Source organism: Notamacropus eugenii, chromosome 5 (genome assembly GCF_028372415.1).
Source record: "Notamacropus eugenii isolate mMacEug1 chromosome 5, mMacEug1.pri_v2, whole genome shotgun sequence".
Taxonomy (NCBI): Eukaryota; Metazoa; Chordata; class Mammalia; order Diprotodontia; family Macropodidae; genus Notamacropus; species Notamacropus eugenii.
This window is the reverse complement of record NC_092876.1, coordinates 1518788-1541713: the sequence shown is the minus strand read 5'-3', so window position 1 is coordinate 1541713 and position 22926 is coordinate 1518788. Positions and strand designations below refer to the sequence as shown.

At 42.7% G+C, this 22926-nt stretch overlaps 3 protein-coding genes across 3 annotated transcripts in view; all 3 read right to left on the bottom strand.

The window, feature by feature from the left end:
• The window catches only part of LOC140508116 (uncharacterized), a 138634-nt gene that overhangs the window by 108753 nt on the left and 6955 nt on the right, over nt 1-22926 (bottom strand). The window lies entirely within an intron of this gene.
• Nucleotides 4805-5752, bottom strand: LOC140503147 (taste receptor type 2 member 7-like). Its single transcript, XM_072606966.1, has one exon. It carries the CDS (start codon nt 5750-5752, stop codon nt 4805-4807), a length of 948 nt encoding a protein of 315 aa, XP_072463067.1.
• LOC140503146 (taste receptor type 2 member 7-like) lies at nt 12899-13834 on the bottom strand. The gene has a single exon (XM_072606965.1). It carries the CDS (start codon nt 13832-13834, stop codon nt 12899-12901), a length of 936 nt encoding a protein of 311 aa, XP_072463066.1.

Below are 22926 nucleotides of genomic sequence, written 5' to 3'. Positions count from 1 at the left end.
GGGGTTTGGATAACCCATATTTATTCCCAAATCTTATCTACCTTTCATAGTTTCAAGCAGAACTTAATTTATCTTTCCAAATCTCTCAACCCTATTACCCAGATTATTCCATTTGCCTTTGCATTTTAACCATAAGACAAGATAGCTCATAAGTTATTACTTTTTGCTAGCATAACTGTACCGGAATCTCATTCCAGCTTAAACAAAACAAAGAGGTTAATGACTAAATTTATAGTTTGATGGAATTAAGTCTTTGTTTCTCAAGTTGTTATTCTTCCCTAATTATACTCACTCTGGAAGAATGAGATACTCCAGGAATTAAATCTTATACATAATAAATTCAAACGCAAACTTTAACTCTAATTTAGGCCATAGAATGACTACATATTCAGATCAAAACAGCTTAATTTAACAATATATTATTTTGAAGCTTTAGTAGGCCTTCTAAGAATCACACATGATTTTTCAAAACATTTCTTCTAAAAGTATTTCCCTTCTTTAAAAACAGTTTAAAATTTACTCTAATGTTCACTAAACTCTTATGAAGAAAACTAGTTGGAAACTTTTAAAATGCTTGATATCTCCTTTTGTCTTTCTTAAGCAAAAATAAACCTTTAAAACTGGAATTCATTAAAGCTGAGTTGTTACAAAAATGTTCTTAAGTAACATGAATTTCCAAAGTATTATAACAAACTGAATTCTTAATTATTGCAGTATTCTTAGATATGAGACTGACTCACAGAAAAACACTTGCTTTTAAAATCCTTTTTAAACAATGGGAACATCTGAAGGTGAGTCTTAAGTAATTTACATAAACTTCTGCATATATTCTAATATCAGATAAAAATAATATTAGATTTCCCAGTAAGATTACACAAAAGGCTCACATGTTTTGCTGGTCACTTGTTATTGACCACAGAAATTTGCTATAGAAGGAAAAAGCAGGGACATATGACATACCAAATATGACAGGATAAAACATCCTTTACTCTGTTTGAATTCAGATAGGAGTGAAATTCTCTAGTCATGCAGTATCTGTTTCATAGCCAGACTCAGGAATAGTCAGGTGAGAAACATTGCTTTTTTTAAAAGAACACAATAGGGAAACTGAGTCAGGAAACTGAGTCAGTCTAGATTGAATCTAGAATTGTTCCCTCAGTGTTTAGTCAGGTGAGAAATATTCCTATGTGGCATGTGTCTCAGATACTGATTTAATGCAGACAACTATACCCAAATTCAGACTCAAAACCAAAAATAGTTATGGTCCCAAATGCCTTTTACCTTAAACAGCAAGTTTCGCTAATCACAGCTTAGAGTCAGATAACAATTATTTCCACTCTTATGGAGTTACAATAAACAATAAAGATTTACCAGGACACACACACATAAGGGATTCCATTTAACATCTTTCCTTCTCAGATTTAAAACTTTACTGATGTAAAAGCCAATTATTAAAAATTCTCTCTATCTATTACAACTTCTGTGCAAGTAATATTCATTGTTTAGAATTTACATGAACCAATCAAATTCCTTTACTAAGACTGATGATCTTACCCACAGGAATGGGAGGACTGTTCTGAATGAACAGAAGGAATTTAAATAAAGTTTTCACTCCACTGTGGGACTGTTCTGAATGGGCAGAGGGAACCTAAATAAAATTTTCACTCCATTCCCTCCTTTCCATACACAGGAATCACTTAACAATTTTAGGTTTCAGCATTCAAACAGTAATCCAAAATAACTTAGTTAACAATCCTACAGCTTCATAGAAGATAGCCAAATTGTTAAGCTTTAACTTTTTTTTTTAACAGATAAAGGTGAAAATACCTGATTTTCTAAATGGCAGTTACAAAACATTATAAGACAAAGTTAGCAGGACTGATGAAGTAACATAACTGGTGTTACACAATTTTCCCAACATCTTTTAGTTTCAACAAAATTCAAATTAAAAATTGCTTTGTCTAACACTATTTCTAGATTACAGTGGTCACTCAATTTTCACAATCTAAGAGGAATTCAGAAATACAATCCTAGAAATAGTTTTAACACAACAATAACTGTAGATGGTATAATTTGCATTTCCAGAAATTATTGATCTTATTACTTTTAGCAATTAAAACCACTTCAAAGGTAACAATTACATTAGAGAGATAATAATGTTGTATGTAACATATACCAGTCATTATGTTAAGCATTTTACAATCATTTTATCATTTTGATCCCATAACAACAAGCATAATTATTTTTACAAATCAGAAAAATGGGTCAAACAGAGATAAAATACTTTTTTGCAACTAGAACAAAGAAGTGAAGCTTACCAAGAGCACAGAAACTGATGTCCCAGTGGTGACTTTCGCAGGCAGAGTTTAGAGAATGCTGACTACAGGCCTGATTCTTCCACGTTTACCAATCCCCCACAGCAGCAGAATTTACTGAGCCCCTAAGGCAATATGTGGCTGCTGGGACAGGGCGGGTGGAATGTCTAGGACCTCAGTGGCATTTCCAAGCTGTACCTAGAAAGGTGGGCTACTCACAATCTTAGGAGTCATTTCAAATGATCAGTTCCCGGAAATATTTATGATTAATTTCACAACATACAAATCTGCTAAAATGATTTTACCTAAGATGATCCAACTGTCCATTGTAATTCCAGGTTGGCCAGACCAGAATGACAAGGAAAAGTCTCAAAGTTTTGTTTGTTTATTTCCCTAGCTGCAGCTCTTGAAGTCTGGCTGTTTGCATTTAAATCTTACAAGATAACACACTCATTCACAGCACACATGATACAGACAGGGACATACACCAACAGACAAACTGACAACAGGACAAATACAAACGTAGCTCACAAAAAAAAAACAAAACCCAGAGAGAGAGGGCAATTAGAAGCTTGCTAGAAATCCCCGTCATGAATTGGCTATTATCATTCTGAGGAAAGGGGGTTGCAAGAATCCAAGGTCTGATAATAAAGGGGAATCCTGCAGCCTTTGCTCAGAACACCCCTGCAGTCTTTGCAGGGGTGGGGAGCCTTGGTGCCCCAAAGTTTCTGACTGTCTTAAAGGAACAGGCCCCATGGGAATAGTTTCAGGCCTCTAGTTCTTAGGTGGATTGTAACTGTCCTCTTCAGAACCAGAGCCCTTACGGGAAAGCAGGGATGGGGAATGGGGAGGAGGGAGGCAACAGAGGCTTGAACAGAGGCTGCCTTCCTCAGGTCTAAGGTAGGGGAAGGGGAAGGTGAGGGGGAAAGATTGCATCTAGATGCCTTCAGTTTCCCCAGATCAGAGGCCTTCAAGGGGAAGGGGAGGAAGGAAAGGGGTGAGGAATAGGACGGAGGGAGTGAAGGGAAGGACATGCTGGAGCCCTTGAAGAAGAAAGGATTTTTGCCAGGATACGGCTAGGTGCTGAAGCAGCTCCCAGCCCTACAGGGAAGAGGCTACCTGTCTTTTGTTCTCCTTCAGCCAAGTCAGCAAGCCCAAGATGAAACATTCTCGCTGCTGGCTAGTTGTTTTGTTGGCCTTTCTTAATTTGGTTGTAAGATAAAGTAACTTTGACCGGTCCAAAAGAGCCCTGTGCTGGCCAACATCATTTAGGGCTATCTTTAGTTGATTGACACTAGTGCTAGCAACACCTGTACTAAGTTTCCTGAGATCGATCGCCAGAGAAGACCTAAGTAATACAGAGCGATTTAACGCGACTTGGTCTCTGGTCCCCAGAGTTTCCCTTAAAGGGAATTTAATCAATTCCCTATTAAAGAAAACGGTAACATCCCCAGAGTTTTCTTTAAAGGGAATTTAGTGAGAGTTCTTTGGAAGCTGGGAATGGAAGGACTTACCCCGACCCCGTCAAGGCCCAGGACTCTAGGAAAAACGGTTCCTATTGGCGCCGGAGTCCTAGCGTTGGCGAGATGAGGAAATGTCCATTCGGTTCCTCAATTCCAATCCACATTTGGGCGCCATAACTGTTGACCTGAAAACTTGTTGAAGAAAAGGCAACAGGCTAAATGCATACATTTTATGATTTAATTAATTAATTGATCAATTCCCTATTAAAGAAAACAGTAACATAATACATTATGGAGCCAGAAATGTTCTGGCTACCCAGTGCAGAAATCTTCTGGCTTATATACATTTTGCCGTGAGAAAGGAACTCTCCTAGTTGAACAAATCATAAATTTAGTAAGACAAGACAATTAACAAAGTAATGTTGGTCAGGCCTTGGGATTCCAGCTGGGTAAACATATGTCTCGGTGACAAGGAAGGAAATCCCACCACTAGTAAGTGGCAGGCTTCCTGCCCTAAACAGATAACTGACATAGGAAAGGGTAAACAAAGTTCAATAGAAATTACAACCTAAGATGTCTATATTTTCTTTACCATTAATATGCCATAACATAGTATATGTCTATAGATAATAAGATATAAAGGAAAGTCCCATTATTCAAGATAGTGTCTTAGGTTAAAAGTTTCCTAAGGAATGTAGAGTCAGCCTTGGCTGGCTTTGTTGACATAGGAAGAGGCATTCTCTGAGTTTGCTTCAGAGAGAACAAAGAGATTATTCCAAAATTTTATATTAAACATTATCAATGTCCTGACCATTCCAAAGAGGAAATTGGCTGGATTTGGTCCTCAGACGTCTATTTGCTACCCTTTCATGTAGACAATTATTCATCCATTTAGTTTTCCTGTATAAATGGTTAGCCAAACCTAGAACAAAATTCAATTATCAATAAAGGTCCTTGAAAAGTTTTTCAAATAATCTGAAATGAATTCTTTTCCCCCAGAAGAAGGGAGATTTTCCAGAGTTTAACCTATGTCACAAAAACTTTGCCAGATCCCTTGGGGCAGGCCTTGAGCTGCCAGAGAATCCTCAGGGAGGCCTGCCTTAACTTGTTATTCATCTGGATCAAGATGATAGAATGGGCCATGGGGTAGATGGCAGTTATTATCATTGAAAACATGACAGGGAGAAGACTTTCAAAGAGAACATAGCTCATGGATGCCATGATGATGCCCACATGGTGCAGTAAAAAGAGGAAAAGGAAAGATACCATAGATTTCATGATTTTCTTGTGGACCTCTGTGCCGGAGTCCTTGGAGGATGTGACATTGCCCTGCATCTGCCGGGTGTGCCTCCACAGGGAAAAGACTAACAAAAAACAGGAAATAAGAGAAAAAATAAAGGGAACAAAACCTGCCATGTAGTAGAGAATCAGATTGAAAAAATGGTGGCATTTAATTATTTGTGTCTTTTGAGTCTCATTTGTTTTATTTCCAGGCACAGCATAGATTTTATATATCTCAGTCATTTTCTCTTTCAATAGAAGGTTAACAAGCAAGGCAATGAGGAAGCAGATGCAAATCATCCTGAGGACCACTTGGTTAACCCTCCACTTCAGCCAGAGGAAGACAGGGTGAGAAAAGTTGGAGATCTTGAGGAAGTAGAAGATGCTGAGGCAGGTGCCAAACCAGGCACTTAAGTGGTTGCTCAAATTCCAGAAAGTCTCTAAATATCTCATCTTACCAGAAGCATAAAGATCAAAAAAGAAATTAAAGACAATGATCGCAGATATGAATGACACCAATAAAATAATCCTGGAGATGGCCAAGGCAGTGAGGATTAAGTCCATTAAAGACAGTCTTCCAGTCTTGATCCAGTCCATGAAATTGACCAGTCCAATGAAGCCATTGGCAAACTGACCCACTAGAAACTCTCCAGTTGCCAACATCATACAAATGATCCCAACGGCACCTGGCATGTCCGCAGCAAAGAAAATATCTTTCAAAGCACTGTAAGTGAAATGTTTTCCCAACCAATGTGATATGTCTATCTCTGAAATGATAATTTTCTTTGCCTTTGTAACCATACTTTCCCTCTTTGCCCACAAAGTACCCAACTCTCCCATGAAATGGAACTTTGGCCACCTTCAGGAGACCTGCTACTCTCCCTTTGACAACAGACCAGGGAGTGATTTTGGCCCAGATCCTGAAAGTGTCCTTTGAATATGGCCAGATGGGAAATTTCCATGTTATTCCTGATTGAGAGGCAAGTTGCTGTTTGTTTGAATGCAAATGAAAGGCAGTTTCTATTTCATTGTTTTGACCATCCTCCCTCAGCCTAATTTGCCTTCAAGAGTTGTCAGTAATAGCGAAGAATGTGAGAATATAGAAAATAAGTAAATAAATGTCAAAAAAAAAAAGGTGATAGAAGCCTAACACCTTCTTGACCATCTTCTCTACTGAGACCCAGTCTGGTCTGGTCGAAGATTGCTATAGAAAATCATTTAAGATCATTTGAGCCCCAATAAGGGCCAAAGCCTGAACTAATCAACCAGACATACTTTGCTTTGCTCTCAAATTGCCCTTTCCTCTGTCAGCAAATTTAACACTAGATGAGGCTAACTAGAAGCATTCTTTCTGTAACCACTAAAGGACAAGATGTCTGGGACCAGACATTATCTTGAATAGTGGGACTTGTCTTATCTTGGCATCCTAGGGACATATGCAATACAGGGGAATCAGGTATTCTGGGATCATAATTTCCCATTGACTTGTTTTACCGTATTTACAACTTATTCAACTAAGAAATTTCTTTTCCCATGCTATGCTTAAACACATGTGGAGACCATAAATCTGAGGGACACAGACATCCTGAATTGGGATTGTTCTAAAATGTATTTAAGGCTGACCATTCTTTTATCATTCAGTAAGATTTTATCTGGCTCAGCACCTCTAAGGATTCTGGTAGCTTTAAGGGAATAAGCAATATCAAATTATATGCCACCTAGCCTGTTTGCCTCTTTTAACTAAACTTTTAGGTCAACACTGTCTATCCCTCCATCCCATCAGGGTAATTCCAGAACAGGAGCATTTACCACATTAGGCAATCAAAGGAAGAATGAGCCAAAAGCCATGTCTCCTTTTCAAATGATGCAGCACCTTGTCCCCTGGCACTGTTGGAGGGTGGGAGAGCTAGCAAGGGAGTGAAGATGGCTCGGGCTTCAGAGGGCCATATGAAAGAACCAGATCCTGCCACCCCTATGTCTCCCATGGTCAGAAGCATCTAGGGCCTTGAAATTCCCAAGGTGCCACAACCCTTCAGCATGGAATTACATACATCTATATAAAAAAAGGTCAACTTTGCATTTTCTAGGCTTAACCCCTCTTACTCTCTGAATCAATTGCATGGTCAGGGATTAAAACATTCAATTAACTTGCATGGGGAAATTGTGACTTTGTCCAGGTAGGCCCTGTAGTCTTGTGATGACTCCCTCTTATACTAGTGCCAGGAGGGTCCATGCTTGCTACATTTTCCCCATCAGGTTTCCAGAGATATCCTTTATGGATTGTGGGGTCTTTTCTAATGTTCTCTGTGTGAGACCCCATTCTGGCATATTTTCTACTACCTAGAGTTAATAATATCTCCTCAATACCATTTCATAGTGCCCCAGTATCATTCAACCAGTTAACATCAATTAGACTTTTTAAAAGGATATTTATTGAAAAGTTGTCATGAGAACAGACAAAGAAGCTGAGATGGGGAGCTGGGTCACTGGCAGCAGAGTGGGTGGCATTGGCTAAGCTCTCAAATCTCTTTCCACCCAGAACATCAGAGCATCCCTTGTCTTGTTCAACCAAAGAAAGTCAGGAAAGAGATGGGGAGAGGGGGGTGGAATCTCTGGCCGCCTAGTTCCTTTGGATGTGTATCCAGTTCTGGTTGGGCAACCCTTCAAAAATCCCTGTCTTCATCACCTCTTAAGCAGACAGGAAGCAGTCAATCTAACTGGGATTCTATCTCTCTTAATACACTGTGGGTGCTCAGTGAGCTTTCACTGTGTGGGCCTCTGCTCTACTCTTCCTTGTTTAAATGGTTTTCATCTTTTGACAATTGTTATTGAACATGTTGTTCAGGTGTCGATCCATGATGGTCCTTGGGAGTACCTGGGAGGCATAAGCACCCTGCTCTTGTGTTGAATGCCTAACAGGAAAGAGTCTCACAGCAGTTGGCATGGGAAGAGATTTGGCCACACCACATGTACACATGAAAAACACAATTGTCCCCCAATAGAATGATGCAGACCTTTGAAAATAAGCATCTCCCAACCCCCCTTAGTGGTAATGTCTTCGCTCTGCTGATCATCTCCAATTTACTCTGGTTTATCTTCTTTATACATAATCCTTTTTACAAGGTCTCCTCCACTACTGCTCTCTGAGATTCCTGAGGGCAGGGGCTAGTTTGGCTCCTGTTTGTATCCCTATGGCTTAAGCTGATGCCTGACATGTGTAAGCAATGAATAGATGTTTGTTAAGTGGATTGGAATCCAGGAAATAGAAAGACAAAGAAAATCCAGCTTTCTATCTCAGAAAGAAACTTGGACCTACAAGGCTGCCCATACCCTGGGGAGCACTGCCTGAAGGGAACTGAGACCTTGAGTTAACTAGTAGTCACTCCCTGAAGGGAACTGAGACCTTGAGTTAACTAGCAGTCACTCCCTCATCCTCTAGTGAGAAACCAAAATCATTGAGGTGAAAACTCTCACAATTCTCTCAGTGCATCAGGCTGTCCAAACTGGGTCTGGACAAAACTTCTAGATTTCCCTTTCTACCCAGGGCACATCCTCCCAAAGATTAAGCACTTAAGATTGATTATTCAGGGTTTCTTGGTCAACAGGCAAACTTTATCCTATGGACCCCCAGTACTTAAGGATCTCCCAATGAAGCAAAAAGTATAGGTCTGTTTAGACGCAGAAGAAAAATATGAACATGTATCAGTTAGGTACCAACATGTCATGACCACAAAATTCGTACTTGTAAAAGACTGAATTATACAATAGGTATCAGTATTTAAACATTCAACTATGCAAAAGTTGTCTCAGATAATTCGTTTGATTTGTAAAGGAAAACAAACAGAAAAAAATACCTGTGAATTACAGCCTAAAACTAAGAGAAAAAAAATGTCATTTTCTCTAGTGGATCCCCAAAGGAAATATACTCAGTAACAAAAATCCCAACAGCATAATTTGTCCAGCAACTTTGCACAAATGTGAATAGTTCAAGATCCATCTCTCTCCCCCTCCTTGTCCTTCCTCTCTCTCTCTCTCTCTCTCTCTCTCTCTCTCTCTCTTTCTCTCTCTCTCTCTCAGGTGATAGCTTTATTCCCAGAGGAAGAGCTCACAATCTTGTGTATTCTTTAGTAGATTCTAATATCTATAATTTTTCTGATTTCTGTTTGGTATTCTGCTTGGATAAATGAAGTTCCTTGCTATTTGATACTTGTAATAGTCTTTTGTGTAATCAGTATTTGGTGAGAAGTAAGTTCGTAACAGTGAGCAAACAATAATCATTTAATATCATTTTTTGAACCCCAATAAGGGCCAAAGCCTGAACTAATCAACTAGACACACGTTGCTTTGCTGTAAAAATACCCTTTCCTGTGTCAGCATCTTCGAAGACCAGATAAGGTGGACAAGGAGTTTTCTTTCTGTTTATAACAGGACTCCTGCAAACAGAGCATGAGACTTGTCTTATCTTGGCATCACAGAGACATATGCTACATGGGGAAACCTAGACATCTTGGGATTCTAGTTTCTAACTGACACTGCTTCATTAATTGTCTTGTCTTATTTATGACTTATTCAAATAAGAAACTTCCCTTTCTCATATATGTTTTATATCCATTGTTGCTGTTCAGTTCTTTTCAGTCATGTCTGACTTTTTGTGACCCCATTTGGAGTTTTCTTGGTAAAGACATTGGAGGTTTACCATTTCCTTCTCTAGACCACAATAGGACAATCCTGGAGACAGTGAGAATGAAGTCCAGTGTGGATACTCCCTTAGTCTCGACCCATTCAATTTAGTTCACCAGTCCAATGAAGCCATTGACCAAAAACCCAACTAGGAACTCTCCAGTAGCCATAGTAGCATATGTTAAAGCTCCATGGGTACATCTGACAGCAGCTGACCTGTCCTTGTGAAGATGTCAATGAAGGCCAGTTCTTATTTCATTACTTTGCACTCTTCCTTTGCCTAATTTGCCCTGAAAATAGGTGCCTGCAATCTCCTAGAGTTTAGAGAATATAGGGAAAAATGGAGATGGAGTATTCTCAGCCTCCTCCTCCCTGAGATGCAATGTGGTCTAAGAAAATGGACACCGCTGCCATGCTAGTTGCATGAAATCACAAGTTCTGGGGACTTTGGCTTCCTCTACCGATATTCTAAGTATGAACGCTTTCAAGGAGTCTGGTTATATGTTGACATGTGAGTGGAGGCATCTTGCTGGAGGAGACCTTTAGACAGTGATTTGCTCTCCCGAATCAAAAATTTTTTTCAAAAATTGTCTTGCTCATGGTCATGGGTTGATTTGAACTGGTGGAGAAGTAATGACTTTGTAAAGAACTTGCTTTATTTAATGCTAAAATTAGATTGTCTGAGTTCTTTTTTCTGCTTTCATTTGACACATTTTCTTCATCAATTTACCCAGAACCCTCAATTGGAGCAGTCCCCAAAAAGGCAGCCAGGATGGCTGGGATGGAGTCTACAATGGGAAAGTTACTTGTGGAACATGGAGTTCAGACCTTGCTGCTCAGGCATCTGTGACATTCTGCCATTCCTCATTGGATATTTGAGAAACACAAGAGTCTATGAACTGCTCAGCTTAAAATCATTCCCCATGATTATTCATATGAGAAGCAATGTAAATTACTGCATATATTAAAAGTGACTGTTGGAGTTGGGAGAAAAAACATTGTCATTTTTAAATACTTTTCATTTTAAATACTTTTAAAGAATTTGTTTTAATTTACATAGATATTGCATTTTTTATTAATATCTTTTTATCACCTTGATTTCCAATTTTTCTCATCTTTCTGCCCCTCAATACTTAAAGCCACATCCAGCCCCAGCATCTGTCTCAATACTGCACCCTCTGCCTTTTAAGTACCACTTTCTAGCTTCCCTGAGAGAAGGGACTGTCTTGAATGCTTTAATTTGCATCTTAGGTGCTTAGCATGGTGCCTGACCCACACAAAATAAGCAAGTCACCAAATCTCCCCTCTCCATGCCTTTGGCTATTTCCCTTGCCTAGAATGTACGTCCCACCCACACATACTCACGCAACAGCACTGATAACTTTGTGAGATAAACAGTTATAAGGGGAAGAAGTACCAATGGTTAAAATAGCATTTTCCAGAAAACAGAGTCATAGTGTTCACTTTTTTTGTCTTGAGTCTTGGACTTTAGTCAGGGACAGTTTTAAACTATTTGTCTCTGTCCCTATTTAGATCTTTATTTGGAAATGTATTAGTGCCAGGGATTCAAGGATTTGTGGGTGAAACAGAATACAGAGTCATTTTACAGTTGTGGAAACTGAGATAAACAGAGGTGAAGTGAATTGCCCAAGGCCACATAGCTAGTAAGTTTCTAAGGACAAATTTGAACTCAGGTCTTTCTGACTCTAGGTCTAGTGTTCTATCTTCTGAGCCATCTAGCAGCCTGGATGTTCTATCAATATGATAATACCAAATATTTTATAGGACTTTAAGGTTTTTATGAGACTTTGAATATATTATCTTATTTGATCCTCATAACAACCCTAGGAGGTAAGGGCTATTATTCCTATTCTCATTTTTCAGATGAGAAGACTTCAGCTAAGATAGATTAAGTGATCTATCTAGAATTTAGATAAAACTCATGTCTTTCCAACTCCAGATTCTGTACTTTATCCACTACATGGAGGTATCCCTCAAATGATTAAGAAAGACAGGTAAAGAAAATATATTATGCTTAAAGACTTGATAGATTATAAAGCATATGTATATATTATTTACACATTCACATAAATAAACATATAGAGGTACATATAATCACTGAATGGCTTAACATCCAAGAACTTAAAAGATAAACCATTCAAACTGTGGGTAATCTAAATAATACTTCAGAGACTGTTAGAGAATTCATGACACCTTTTTCAGACTTAGATGAATCTAAAAGAAAGGTAAGCAGGAAAGAAATGAAGGATTTAAATGGAATATTTTTAATACTAGATATGATTAACTACTCATTTGTCAGCAATATACAGAATTTAGGCAAAGACTGACCACAAGTTGGATATGAAGAACACATAAATTATGATGAGAAGGTAGAAATAGCAAACATCTCCTTTTAAGAACCAAACTCAAATCTCCTGTGGTCTCATTAAAGTGAATATTCCTTCCGTTGATGTGGATTATAGCCCATCCATGCATATTCTTCCTATGTGGCTCTTGTTCAGATTTTCTCCTAAGTTTCCCAGATGTGGTTCTTGGCATCACAAGGACACCAGCAGAATGCACAGGTTGTCCATTTCTTGTTCTCCTCACATGACCAGCCCATTTTATTTTTCTGGCAAACATTTATTAGGTGATATCCTTTATTCCACCTCTTTGTTATTCTGACAGTCTTTTTTCATTCAGTTTTTATCTCTCCATTACCCTCTGAATGATACATTCTTTCTAATTCTTCAGAGATCACAGTATTTCTTGGTTCACAGATTCACAAAAGACAGTCTTTTGTTTCAGGGAAATGTTTGGGATCACTAATGTCATTAATTTCTTCATTCTGTTGAAAGCAAGGCTTAATTTATTTTCCATATGAAATATCTGTTCATGATCCTAATATACCAGTGGACAAGCTCTACAGGTAAACCATCCAATTTTATGTTTTATGTGGACGATAGGTAACCTTCATCCACTTCTTTGCTTCTTGTGGGTGTAGTTAAACCAAACTTTGGATTTCACTATTTCTAATGATTTCTAATTACAATTAATAGAATAAGCTCAAAAAAATTCTTCAGGGATTCAATGTGGCTTCTTTACTGCCTCAACTCTCCCTGAAAAATACAAGGCTTCCCAAAGTTCAGTCTCTGCCACCTAGACTTTCCGAGGGACTTTGAGGCAGTCTGTGAGCTTCCCCAGTATCCTCAGATAGGCCTGCCTCAGCTTGCTATGACCCAGGATTAGGATGACAGAGTGGGTCATGGGATAGATACTTATGACTATCAGTAAAAACATTGCCAGAAGTTTACTGGAAAACATTGATAGGTTAAGGCCTGCTATAATGATGCCCAAATTGTACAGTACAAAGAGGAAGAGGAAGGAGACAATGGCTATCATAGCCTTCCTGTGGGCTTCTGTACTGGGATCCCTGGAGCCTGTAACCTTGAGATGCATCTTCTGGGTGTGCCTCCACAAGGATAGTACTAACAGGAAACAGGAGATGAGGGAGAGAGCAAAGGGGACCAAACCACCAGTAATGGAGAGAATCAAGGTGGAAAACTTTAGGGTTTTGAATCCTAGATTATTAGGAGTAATTGTTTTATTTTCTGAATCAATGGAAACTATCTTAATCTTAGTCATTCTCTCTGCCATTGGAAGGGTAATGAACAAAGATAGGAGCCAGCATCCCATCAGCATCCTGAGGACCACCTTATTAACTCTCCGCTTCAGCCAGAGGAAGACAGGATGGGAGAAGTTGGCAATCTTCAGAAAATAGTAGATACTGAGGCAGCTTCCAAACCAGGCACTTGAACAGTTGCTGAGGCTCCAGATAGCTTCTAAAAACATGGAATTACTAATGGAATTTTTTTTAAAATTGAAAAAAACAAAAAAGTTCAATGTTATTAGTGTAAACAAGGTAGCAATCCTGGAGATGGCCAAGCCAGTAAGGATGAAATCAACGGAGGTCACTCTTCTGGTCATCACGCAGGCAGTACAGTGTACTAGTGTAATGAAGCCATTAGCCAATACCCCCACTAGACACTCTCCACATGCCACAATCACAAAGATGCTCTCCAAGACACTTGGCATGTTTGTGAAAACAAATTCCCCGATACCTTGAATACTGTTTCTGGTGAATGGATTTCCAGCCAAGCAGAAAAGTATTTCTGTCTCCTGAAATAACAGTAGTTTTCTTCTCTCTCTTTCTTGTGGTCAGAAAACACTCTGTCCTGCTTTGAGATGAGGCTGTTGTTGTATACACAGTAAAGCCCCACTTTTCCTTGCTAAAAGTTAAGGTGATTGTTAGCTGAGACCTGGAGTGGGTAATTCTAGAATTTCTGGGAGTTAGTTATACATGTGAGCTCCTGCCTAAGGGGCTGACCTGCTCTTTTCAAAGATGTAAATGAAGGACAGATTCAGTTTCATTGCTTTACACTTTTAACTCAACCTAATTTGTCTATACAAGAGAAATAAACAAAATATCCAGCACCGAGTTTGTACAACAATACCGGGATGGAGTATTCTCAACTTCCTGACAACCATCTTTCCTGCAATGCACTGAGGTCTAGTGGAAAGAAGACTGGGCCTTTGGGTTTGAATCCAACTCTGACATGCTCTATCCCAGGCAGTTTCTTCCCAGTCCACAGCCTGCCCCAGCAACAACCTTTATCTCCCTTCCTAATACAGGAGCCACCTGTACCTATAGAATTTATTAGTCTGAACCAGCCATGTACTGTGTAAATGGGATGTGTACTGGGTCATAACAACATTTACCACTCACTGAGCAATCATATGCCTCTTAGACTTAGACATACCTATGCTCCCTCACATTTATCTTGTCTAACAAGGCATTTGATGAGAGCAGCCTGGTATTCCTGAGTCAGTCCTGACCGCTAGTTGACATTTCAGGCCTAAAACCACACCTCCATGTCACACCCCCTTGGGCTATTTCCTGATGAGCAATAGATACCAAAAGTGCATGTCCCTTTAAGAATGAACCACTCCTTAACCACTCCCTGGTTGTTGTCCTTCATTCTTAAAGAGGACCAAAATGACATCACCATGATAAAGTGAAATTTCAGTGTGTCTGACTGTGGCTGGTCAGACCAAGAGGAGCTCAGAATGCTCTATTGCAGGTTGGCCACAGATAGCCCATGTGAATATTTGGGGTGGTTACTCCAAATTTGCTCATCCTACATTTACTCTGTGCTGTCTCAATTCTGCTTTGCTCAAAGAGCACAGCACCTCTTCTGATGTGAGCCCACCATGCTGAGCGGTCCTGTGCCAGTGTCTCCCATGTTGCACAGTCAAATCCAAAGTTCTTCAGAGAGACCTTGAGAGTGTCCTTGCATCACTTCTTCTGAGCACCATGTGATCGATTGCCCCATGTGAGTTCTCCATAAAATAGTCTTTTTGGCAAGCATAAATTTTACATTCAAACAACACGGCCAGCCCAGGGGAGTTGCACTCTCTGAAGCAGAGTTTGAATGAGCTCGAACAAGGACTTCAGTGTCTGGTACCTTATCCTTCCAGATGATCCTCAGAATCTTCCTAAGACAATTCAAATGGAAACAATTCAATTTCCTGGCATGGAGCTGGTAGACTGTCCATGTTTCACAAGCACACAACAATGAGGTCAGCACAATGGCTCTATAGACCTTCAGTTTGGTAGTCACTCTAATACCTCTTCTCTCTCTACCTTTTCTTTGGAGCCTCCCAAACCCAGAGCTAGCTCTGGCAATGCGGGCATCAACCTCATTGTCAATGTGTACATCCCTGGAAAGTACGCTGCCAAGGTAAGTGAACTTACCCACAGCATCCAAAACTTCTCCATTTGTTGTAACTGATGGTTCAATGTATGGATGGTGTGGTGGTGGCTGATGAAGCGCCTGTGTTTTCTTAGTGTTAATTATTAGGCCAAAATTAGCACAAGCAGCAGAGAATTGATCCATACTTTGTTTATCTCAGCTTCAGAGGCTGCATTGATTGTCCTGTGACAATCACAGGGAGATCTCTCTCTTAGTCATTGCTGGCAAAATTCTTGCTAGAGTCCTCCTTAATGGACTGATCCTTCACCTGGAAGATGGTCATCTACCTGAGAGCCAGTGTGGCTTCAGAAAAGGCTGAGGAACAGTTGATTTGGTGTTTGCTGCCCAACAACTGCAGAAGAAATGCCAGGAGCAGAACGGAGGTCTGTACACAACCTTTGTAGATTCTTTGACCCTGTTAGTCATGAGGCCTTATGGAAAATTATGTCAAAACCTGGTTGCCTGGAGAAGTTCATCAATGGTGTACATCAGTTTCATGATGGCATGTTTGCCCGGGTTCTGGATAGTGGACGAAGCTCTCGTGCCTTCCCAGTCACCAATGGAGTGAAACATGCTTGCTCCCATGTTTTTTAGCATGATATTTTCAGCCATGGTGATAAATGCTTTCAATAAGGATGAACACAGCATCAAAGTCAACTGCCATACTGATGATAAGTTCTCAATTTGAAAAGGCTACAAGCCAAGACCAAAGTGGAGGGAGTGTTGGTGCATGATTTTCTGTTTGCAGATAACTGTACACTCAATAACCACTCCCTAATTCCATCCTGAATCACCTAGTTCATATATTTGGCACATGTTTTACTATAGAATAACCTACATAAACTTTACCTGTACCCCTCTAAGGTTGCAGGTTCCGTAAGAACTCTTGCCTGCTGAAAAGTGTAATCAGTTTTTACCTTGAGCTCAAGAATACTTGAATCCATGAATTCTTCTCCAGACAGCCCATGCAGGGAATTCCAGTCTTGGAGTTCCTGTCCCCCTAACTCTCTAGCACTCATCAGTTGGACCCTGCAAATGTGTATGAGGTCACCTGATTGATGACAGGATAGGGGGTCAAGGGACTCCTGTTTGAGGGAGAGTGTAGAGTTGGACTGGTTTATCAAAGGATTGACACAGAGGGAGATGACCTGGGAACAAATGGAGGGAGGGAGGGCAGGGAGGTCATTGTGAGGACAATCTTCAATCACCCTTGCTGCTAACTAATGCCCATGTCTCCCCTATACTCCACAAACCTTCATGTTGTCCATCCCCTCCTCCTAGGCATCCTCCTCAATCTTTCCTCCCTTCTGTGGCTAAACTCCCTGACACAGGCATCTACCACATGGGCCTCCATTATGGCTCCTCTAACTTTGTCCTTAACTCTCCACATCTGCCATCCCTTTCTTCCCTCAACTGAAGTTTTTCTCTCCAAAGTCCCAACTGGTCTCTTCATGGCCTTTCCCCCAGATCCTCACTTCCCTATTATTGTCAAGAGCACCACCATCTTCCCAGCCACTCAGGCTCAACACCCAAGTGTCATCTTCACTCCTCACTCTGTCCCCTCCCATACACAATCAGCTGTCATCTCCTATCATTTCTGCCTTTATGTGTTCTCTCAACCACCTCTTTCCTCTGGCATTGCCTCAGCCTTGGTGCAGGCCCTCATCACCTCATGCATGGACTAGAGCAGTGCTTTGTTGGTGAGCAGTGCTCTGTTGGTTCTCCTGGTTTCAAATCTCCACCTACACACTCTGACTGGGAAATTAAGAGCACTGGGAACTTTGGGGAGACCAGTTTCAGTTGAATGATGATGGTGGAAGCCAGAACACAGAAAGTTCAGAAAGACTGAATAAAATAGTGGTGGAGGCATTGCCTTCTAAACCACGAAGTGGAACAGAGATATGGGATGATAGCTGAGAGGCATGGATTTTTAGTGAGGGTTTGGGGGAGTATTTCTAGGTGATAGGGAAGTGGCCAATAGACACTGAGGAAGTTAAGAGAAAGAGTGAGAGAGAGGAGACAGAGAGACAGACAGAGAGAGGGGGGCAGAGAGAGAGAGAGAGAGAGAGTAGATATTGAATATTGAATAAACTCATTTCTCTAAGCCAAGCAAAAGTAGAAAACAGAGAACTTGTCCAGATTAGAATATAATAGGAAATGCACCAGCAATGAGAATGAAGGAGGAACAGTGTTCCAGATAAGGAGAGTCAGAGAAAATGCCCAGAGCCTAGAGATGGAGTGCCTGCTTTGTGGAACATCCAGGAGGCCAGTAGTCACTGCCTCAAAGAATATGTGTCAGGAATTAGTGTAGAAAGATTGGAAAAGTAGAAGAGGGGGACATTATGAAGGGCTTTGAATGCCAAAAAAGAATGATGTCCTTGATCCTGGAGGTGCTAGGAAACCCCTGGAGTTTACTGAGGAGGGGAGGTGACACAGACGGTGATTTTAGAAACATCTCCTCAGTGGCTGAATGGAGAATGGACTAGAAAGGGAAGAGACCTGAGGTAGATCGGACCAACCTCAGCCTCACATCAACCCCTGCAAGCTGTTGCAATAGCCTAAGTGTGAGCTCATGAGGGTCTACACCACAGCAGGGGCTGTGTCAGAGGAGAGAAGGGGGTGTATTGGAAAGAGATTGTAAAGTTGAAATTGACACACTTGGCATGGTACTGGATGTGGGGGGTGAGAGATAGTGATGAATCCAGGATGACTTGTGGATTGTGAGTCTGTGGGGCTCAGAAGATGGGGTACCCTGTTCAGTCATAGGGAAGGGAGGAGGCAGAGAGGGTTAGAGGGAAATGTAATGATTTCTGGAGGACTTGTGGAGTTGGATTGGCTCAGCAGGAGGTTAAGGTGAGGAGAAGAGAGTGCCTAGTGCGGGGCAGAGAGCCTGGAAGAGTGCTGAATGCACATTGTCAGTGTATAAATCCCTGGAAAGTACGCTGCCAAGGTAAGTGAGCTCATCCACAGCATTCAAAACTTCTCTATATGTTGTAACCAATGGTTCCATGTATGGATGGTGTCGTGGTGGCTGATGGAGCACCTGTGTTTTCTTGGTATTAATTATTAGGCCAAAATGAGCACAGGCAGCAGAGAACTGATCCATACTTTGTTGTATCTCAGTTTCAGAGGCTGCATTGAGTGCACAATCATCTGCAAACAGAAAATCATGCACCAACACTCCCTCCACTTTGCTCTTGGCTTGTATGTAGCCTTTTCAAATTAAAGAACTTATCATCAGTAGTCACTGAATCAAAGAATAGGTGTCAGGAATTAGTGTAAAAAGACTGGAAAGGCAGCTCTGCCAGTGTCCAGTGGGGATTCATGGCTGAGTGGAGGGAGGTGTCCATTGATCAGAAGGACTTTGACCATGAGTCCATAGGAAATACCGTCTCTGCCTGTGAATCAGCCTGTGTGGACCCTTCCTGCTCAGGGCACCAAGGATGGGTGAATGGAGGGGTAGGCTTCCCCTCAAGGGTGACCAAGGGATGGAGATCTCAGATATGCCACAGGCTTAGGGGCAAGACTTTGAGAAAGAACTGTGGCCTCCAGAAGAGCTAGAATGGGGGGTGGGAAGGTCTCACTGCCCTAATAGGGTACAAGACGGGGTCCAGTGTGGATGAACCCAGTGCCTGAAGGAGGAGTCAGTGCAGCCAATCTGCTTTCTAGCAGCCAGTCTGCTAGGTGCTTTACAAATATCTCACTACAGCCTCACAAGGACCTTGCAAGATAAATGCTCATATGATTTTACAGCCATGGAAACTGAGGCAAAGGTCCAGTGATTTGCCCAGGATCATGTTGCTATTAAGTGCCTGAGGCCAGACTTGAACTCAGGTCTTCGCAAATCCAAGCCCAGTAGTCTCCCCACTGTACCACCCTACCTTGGCTAGACCCCTACCTGCTCAGGAGCTTTCTGTCCCAGAAACCCCAGGAGGCCCACCTAGTGAGGGGTTCATTGAAGGGCCACCAGGTAACACAATAGTGCTGGCTACAACTAGACCAGGGCCAGAGGATTCCTGCAGGTCAGACAATCAGGCCCAAACTGCACAAAAGCAGTCCCCTAGGTGCCAGGTCTGTCTTCCTGACAGGGATCCAAAGAAAGGCAAAGAGCCAAAGTTAAGGACAAATCATTCCCAGCCCTGAAGGAGCTCACAGCCTCAGTCAAGCAGCAGCTATTGATGGGCTAGACTGAGACCTTCTCAGATTAAGGAAGGGCCTCTAGAAGAAAGGCTCAGGGACAGGTAGAAGGCAGAACTTGGGCAGGGCCTTGAAGGCCAGATCAGACTTAGGAGGGAAGAGCAGACAGTCCAGGCAGAGGGTAAGCACCCGAGCCAGCCTGGCTGGGTCAGGAGATGACAAGGGGGCCAGCTGGGCTGGAGGGCAAAGGGCATGGAAATGAGGTGGGAGGATTAAGGGCAAGGGGGGTAGGATGGAAGAGAGCCTGGGAAAAGGCCCTGCTGAATTCCAGTCACCTTCTCCTAGGATTCAAAGCTGTCCCCTCCATAATCCACCCCTCAGAGAAAGGTCAGCACCTTCTCTGCTGACAACCTTCAGTCCCTGATTATTGCCCCAATACTACCTCCTCAGCCTGGCATTCATAGCCCTCCAAACTGCCCTAGCCTCATTTCATGCTACTAACCAGGCCAACTGTTTCTTGGTTGTAGTTTCTCATATCCCACATTTACTGCCTCCTTGCCTGTGTCTCCTCTGACCCCCATGCCTGGAATAGGCCAGCTGATCCCTTCTGGCCCTGAGGAATCCCAGGGAGCAGCTTGGAGACTGCCCCCTCTGGGCAACCCCTCTGGTTCCCTCAGCCCTTGGCAGGATTTGGGTCTGCCTCTCCTCCAATTCCCTCCTCCCTTATCCTTGAGCCTTAGGCTGGATGGGAAGCTCCCAGAAGACAGGGACTGTGGGCCTCGAGCCTTTGACTCCCCATCACCCATCACTGAGCCTGGTACCTAGCAGAGGTTTAATGGATGAGGATGATGTTGTGAATCTTGTTGGGGAACTGAGGCCCCCAGAAGAAGCCAGGGCCTCCTTTCCTCTGAAGTCAGGGTTGACCCTCAGCTATGTCCTCCCAGGACCCTCTCTGGAGGCCTTGGGCTCCAGGACATTGCTTGTCATGAGGACAGGAGGTGCGACAGTGGGGGGTGTCAAGTGAGGAGAGCCTAGGGGAGAGTAGAGAGTGGGGCAGACCCAGCCACAGCAGGGAAAGACCCCACAGGGCCTGGGGCTCCACAGAAAAGGCCCAGGTTCAGACCAATGAGCTCAGAGCAGGAGAGCCTACCTGGAAGGACTCACCAGGGCTGAGGGCAGCCTGAGGATTCTCCATCAAACATTGCAGGCCAGGCACCTCAGGCTTCCTCATCTAGGTTTTTGCCTCTCTGGGCTGGAAAGTTCTGAGCCTCAGGCCCTGAAGATCCTGCCTTTATCCCAGTCCTCAGTTCTGCCCAGCCCCACCCTGAGTCTGCTGGGCTCAGTTCCAGGTGCTGGGAGTTCCCTTGATTCAGGACTGGTTTGCAGCCTTTGAGGAAGGAACCCTGGGATGAAGGGCACACACCTTTAGAAGGTTTTCCTTTCTCTGTCTATGTGACACAGGGTTCTGGCCCAGAATGGAAGAGGGTTGGGTTTTTGCTTTTTCCTTTTTGCATGTGACTATGAATTGGGGGAGACAATTTGGATGCCTGCATGAGGGGCAGGATTGGTAGAAGAATCTTTGCAGATGATACAAATTCTCCTTTCTTGGAGAGAGTCACTCAGGGTGACAGGCCCTCTTTTTTCACTGACTCCAGCAAGGGAGAAAGGAGATCCCTTGCAGACATGTAGGGGAAGCTGGCTCCCCAGGATATCCCTGATTTCCATGGGCATCCCTGAGGACTTGTGGGAATTTCCCCCTGCATGACAGGGAAGGCCTGGTTCTAGGTTGACCTCAGAGAGCTTGTTCCCATTTGGGAACCATTTTCTCTGTATCCAGATCTGCATGGCTTCTCTGAGTTTGGGGGGATCCTGCTCAAGCAAAGGGACAATGTGAACCTCCCTCCCAAGACTGGCCTCTCCCAAAGGCATCTATGACTTTCCCCTGAAATCAGAGGCAACTTTGTCCTGACCTCCAGCAGCTCATTCTGTGCCTTATGGGCCCTTGGTCTGAGGGAACAGTCTTAGTGTGGTGAGAACCTTGGCTCCTCCCTTTAGAGCTAACTTCTCTGAGCATGCCAGGTGAGCCTCAAAGGTTCTGTGCTGAGGCTTATTGTTACAACCACCTGGCTCCAATCAGGAGGGGGCAGAGTTGAAGGGGCCTGCCACTGGTCTTCATCACTCTTCTGAATTGGTGGTTCTGACTTGCCTCCACTTCCCAATCTGCACAACTGGGGCTGATCAGTCCTTGGATCTGCCATCTCCTTGCTCTTTGCTTGAATAGTTACAGATTCCTGTACAAAGTTCTGGCCTTCCTACCCCATGTTATTTCTGTCTACTGAAGCCTGTGCCCTCTCATGATATGAGGATGAACTAGATCTGCAAAGGGGAGAAGTGATGAAGATATCAACGGCTCTAATTCATAATTTGGTGACAAAACTTACAGTGAGAAGAACAGGAAGCCCAAACTCTGTCTTCCTGGTGGTTAGGATCCACGGGCTTGGCTTCCAAATGTGTTCTACTGGGTAAAAATCTATGTAAATGACTGGAGAATCTTATCAGTCTTGGACTTTCTGCTCTTTTGTTCATGAAAACAAAGGCCAGACAGAGATCTTTCTCAGCTCCCAAGGAGGTTACTCCTCCCCCACATCATGCCCAAGGCAAGCTTCATATTTCTGACCAACAGAAAATACTTCCCTGTCCAAAAGGCTAGGTCACTCTCTCCAACAAGTACAGTCTCCAGGAGAGAGGGGGGATTTAGCTGAGAGTATAGAAGTGGTGAGACCCAGATAGAGAGGGTAGGCATGCCCTAGGTTTGGTCTACCAAATGCTGCTTTCTGGAAGTCCTTTGGGGAGACCATGGACAGTATTTCTCTCTGGTGCACGTTTCAAACACCTTCAGCAGGTTCCTCTCTTGGATGTCTAGGTTACCACGTCCCTGTTTTTGCATTGTTGTCCTTGGGGAATGTTCTGGATACATTTGTGCTGTTGGTTTGGCCTCTCGTATTACAGGGTCAGTAGAGCCAAGGGGAGTCAAATCCCTTGTTCTTTCCCTTCCCTTTCTGCCAGGCCAAGGGTCTGCCTCCTGAAGGTGCTCCTGAGCTTGGGGTCCTCCAGGGCCTGGCTGTTCTTTCCCTCCCCTTTCTGCCAGGCCAAGAGTCTGCCTCCTGAAGGTGCTCCTGAGCTTGGGGTCCTCCAGGGACTGGCTGAACTAGTTCTGAAATTCCTGACATTATTTAA

Excerpts from the sequence above, each read along its gene's own strand:
- LOC140503147 (XM_072606966.1), bottom strand. The coding sequence starts at position 5,752 with ATGCCAGGTGCCGTTGGGATCATTTGTATGATGTTGGCAACTGGAGAG.
- LOC140503146 (XM_072606965.1), bottom strand. The coding sequence starts at position 13,834 with ATGCCAAGTGTCTTGGAGAGCATCTTTGTGATTGTGGCATGTGGAGAG.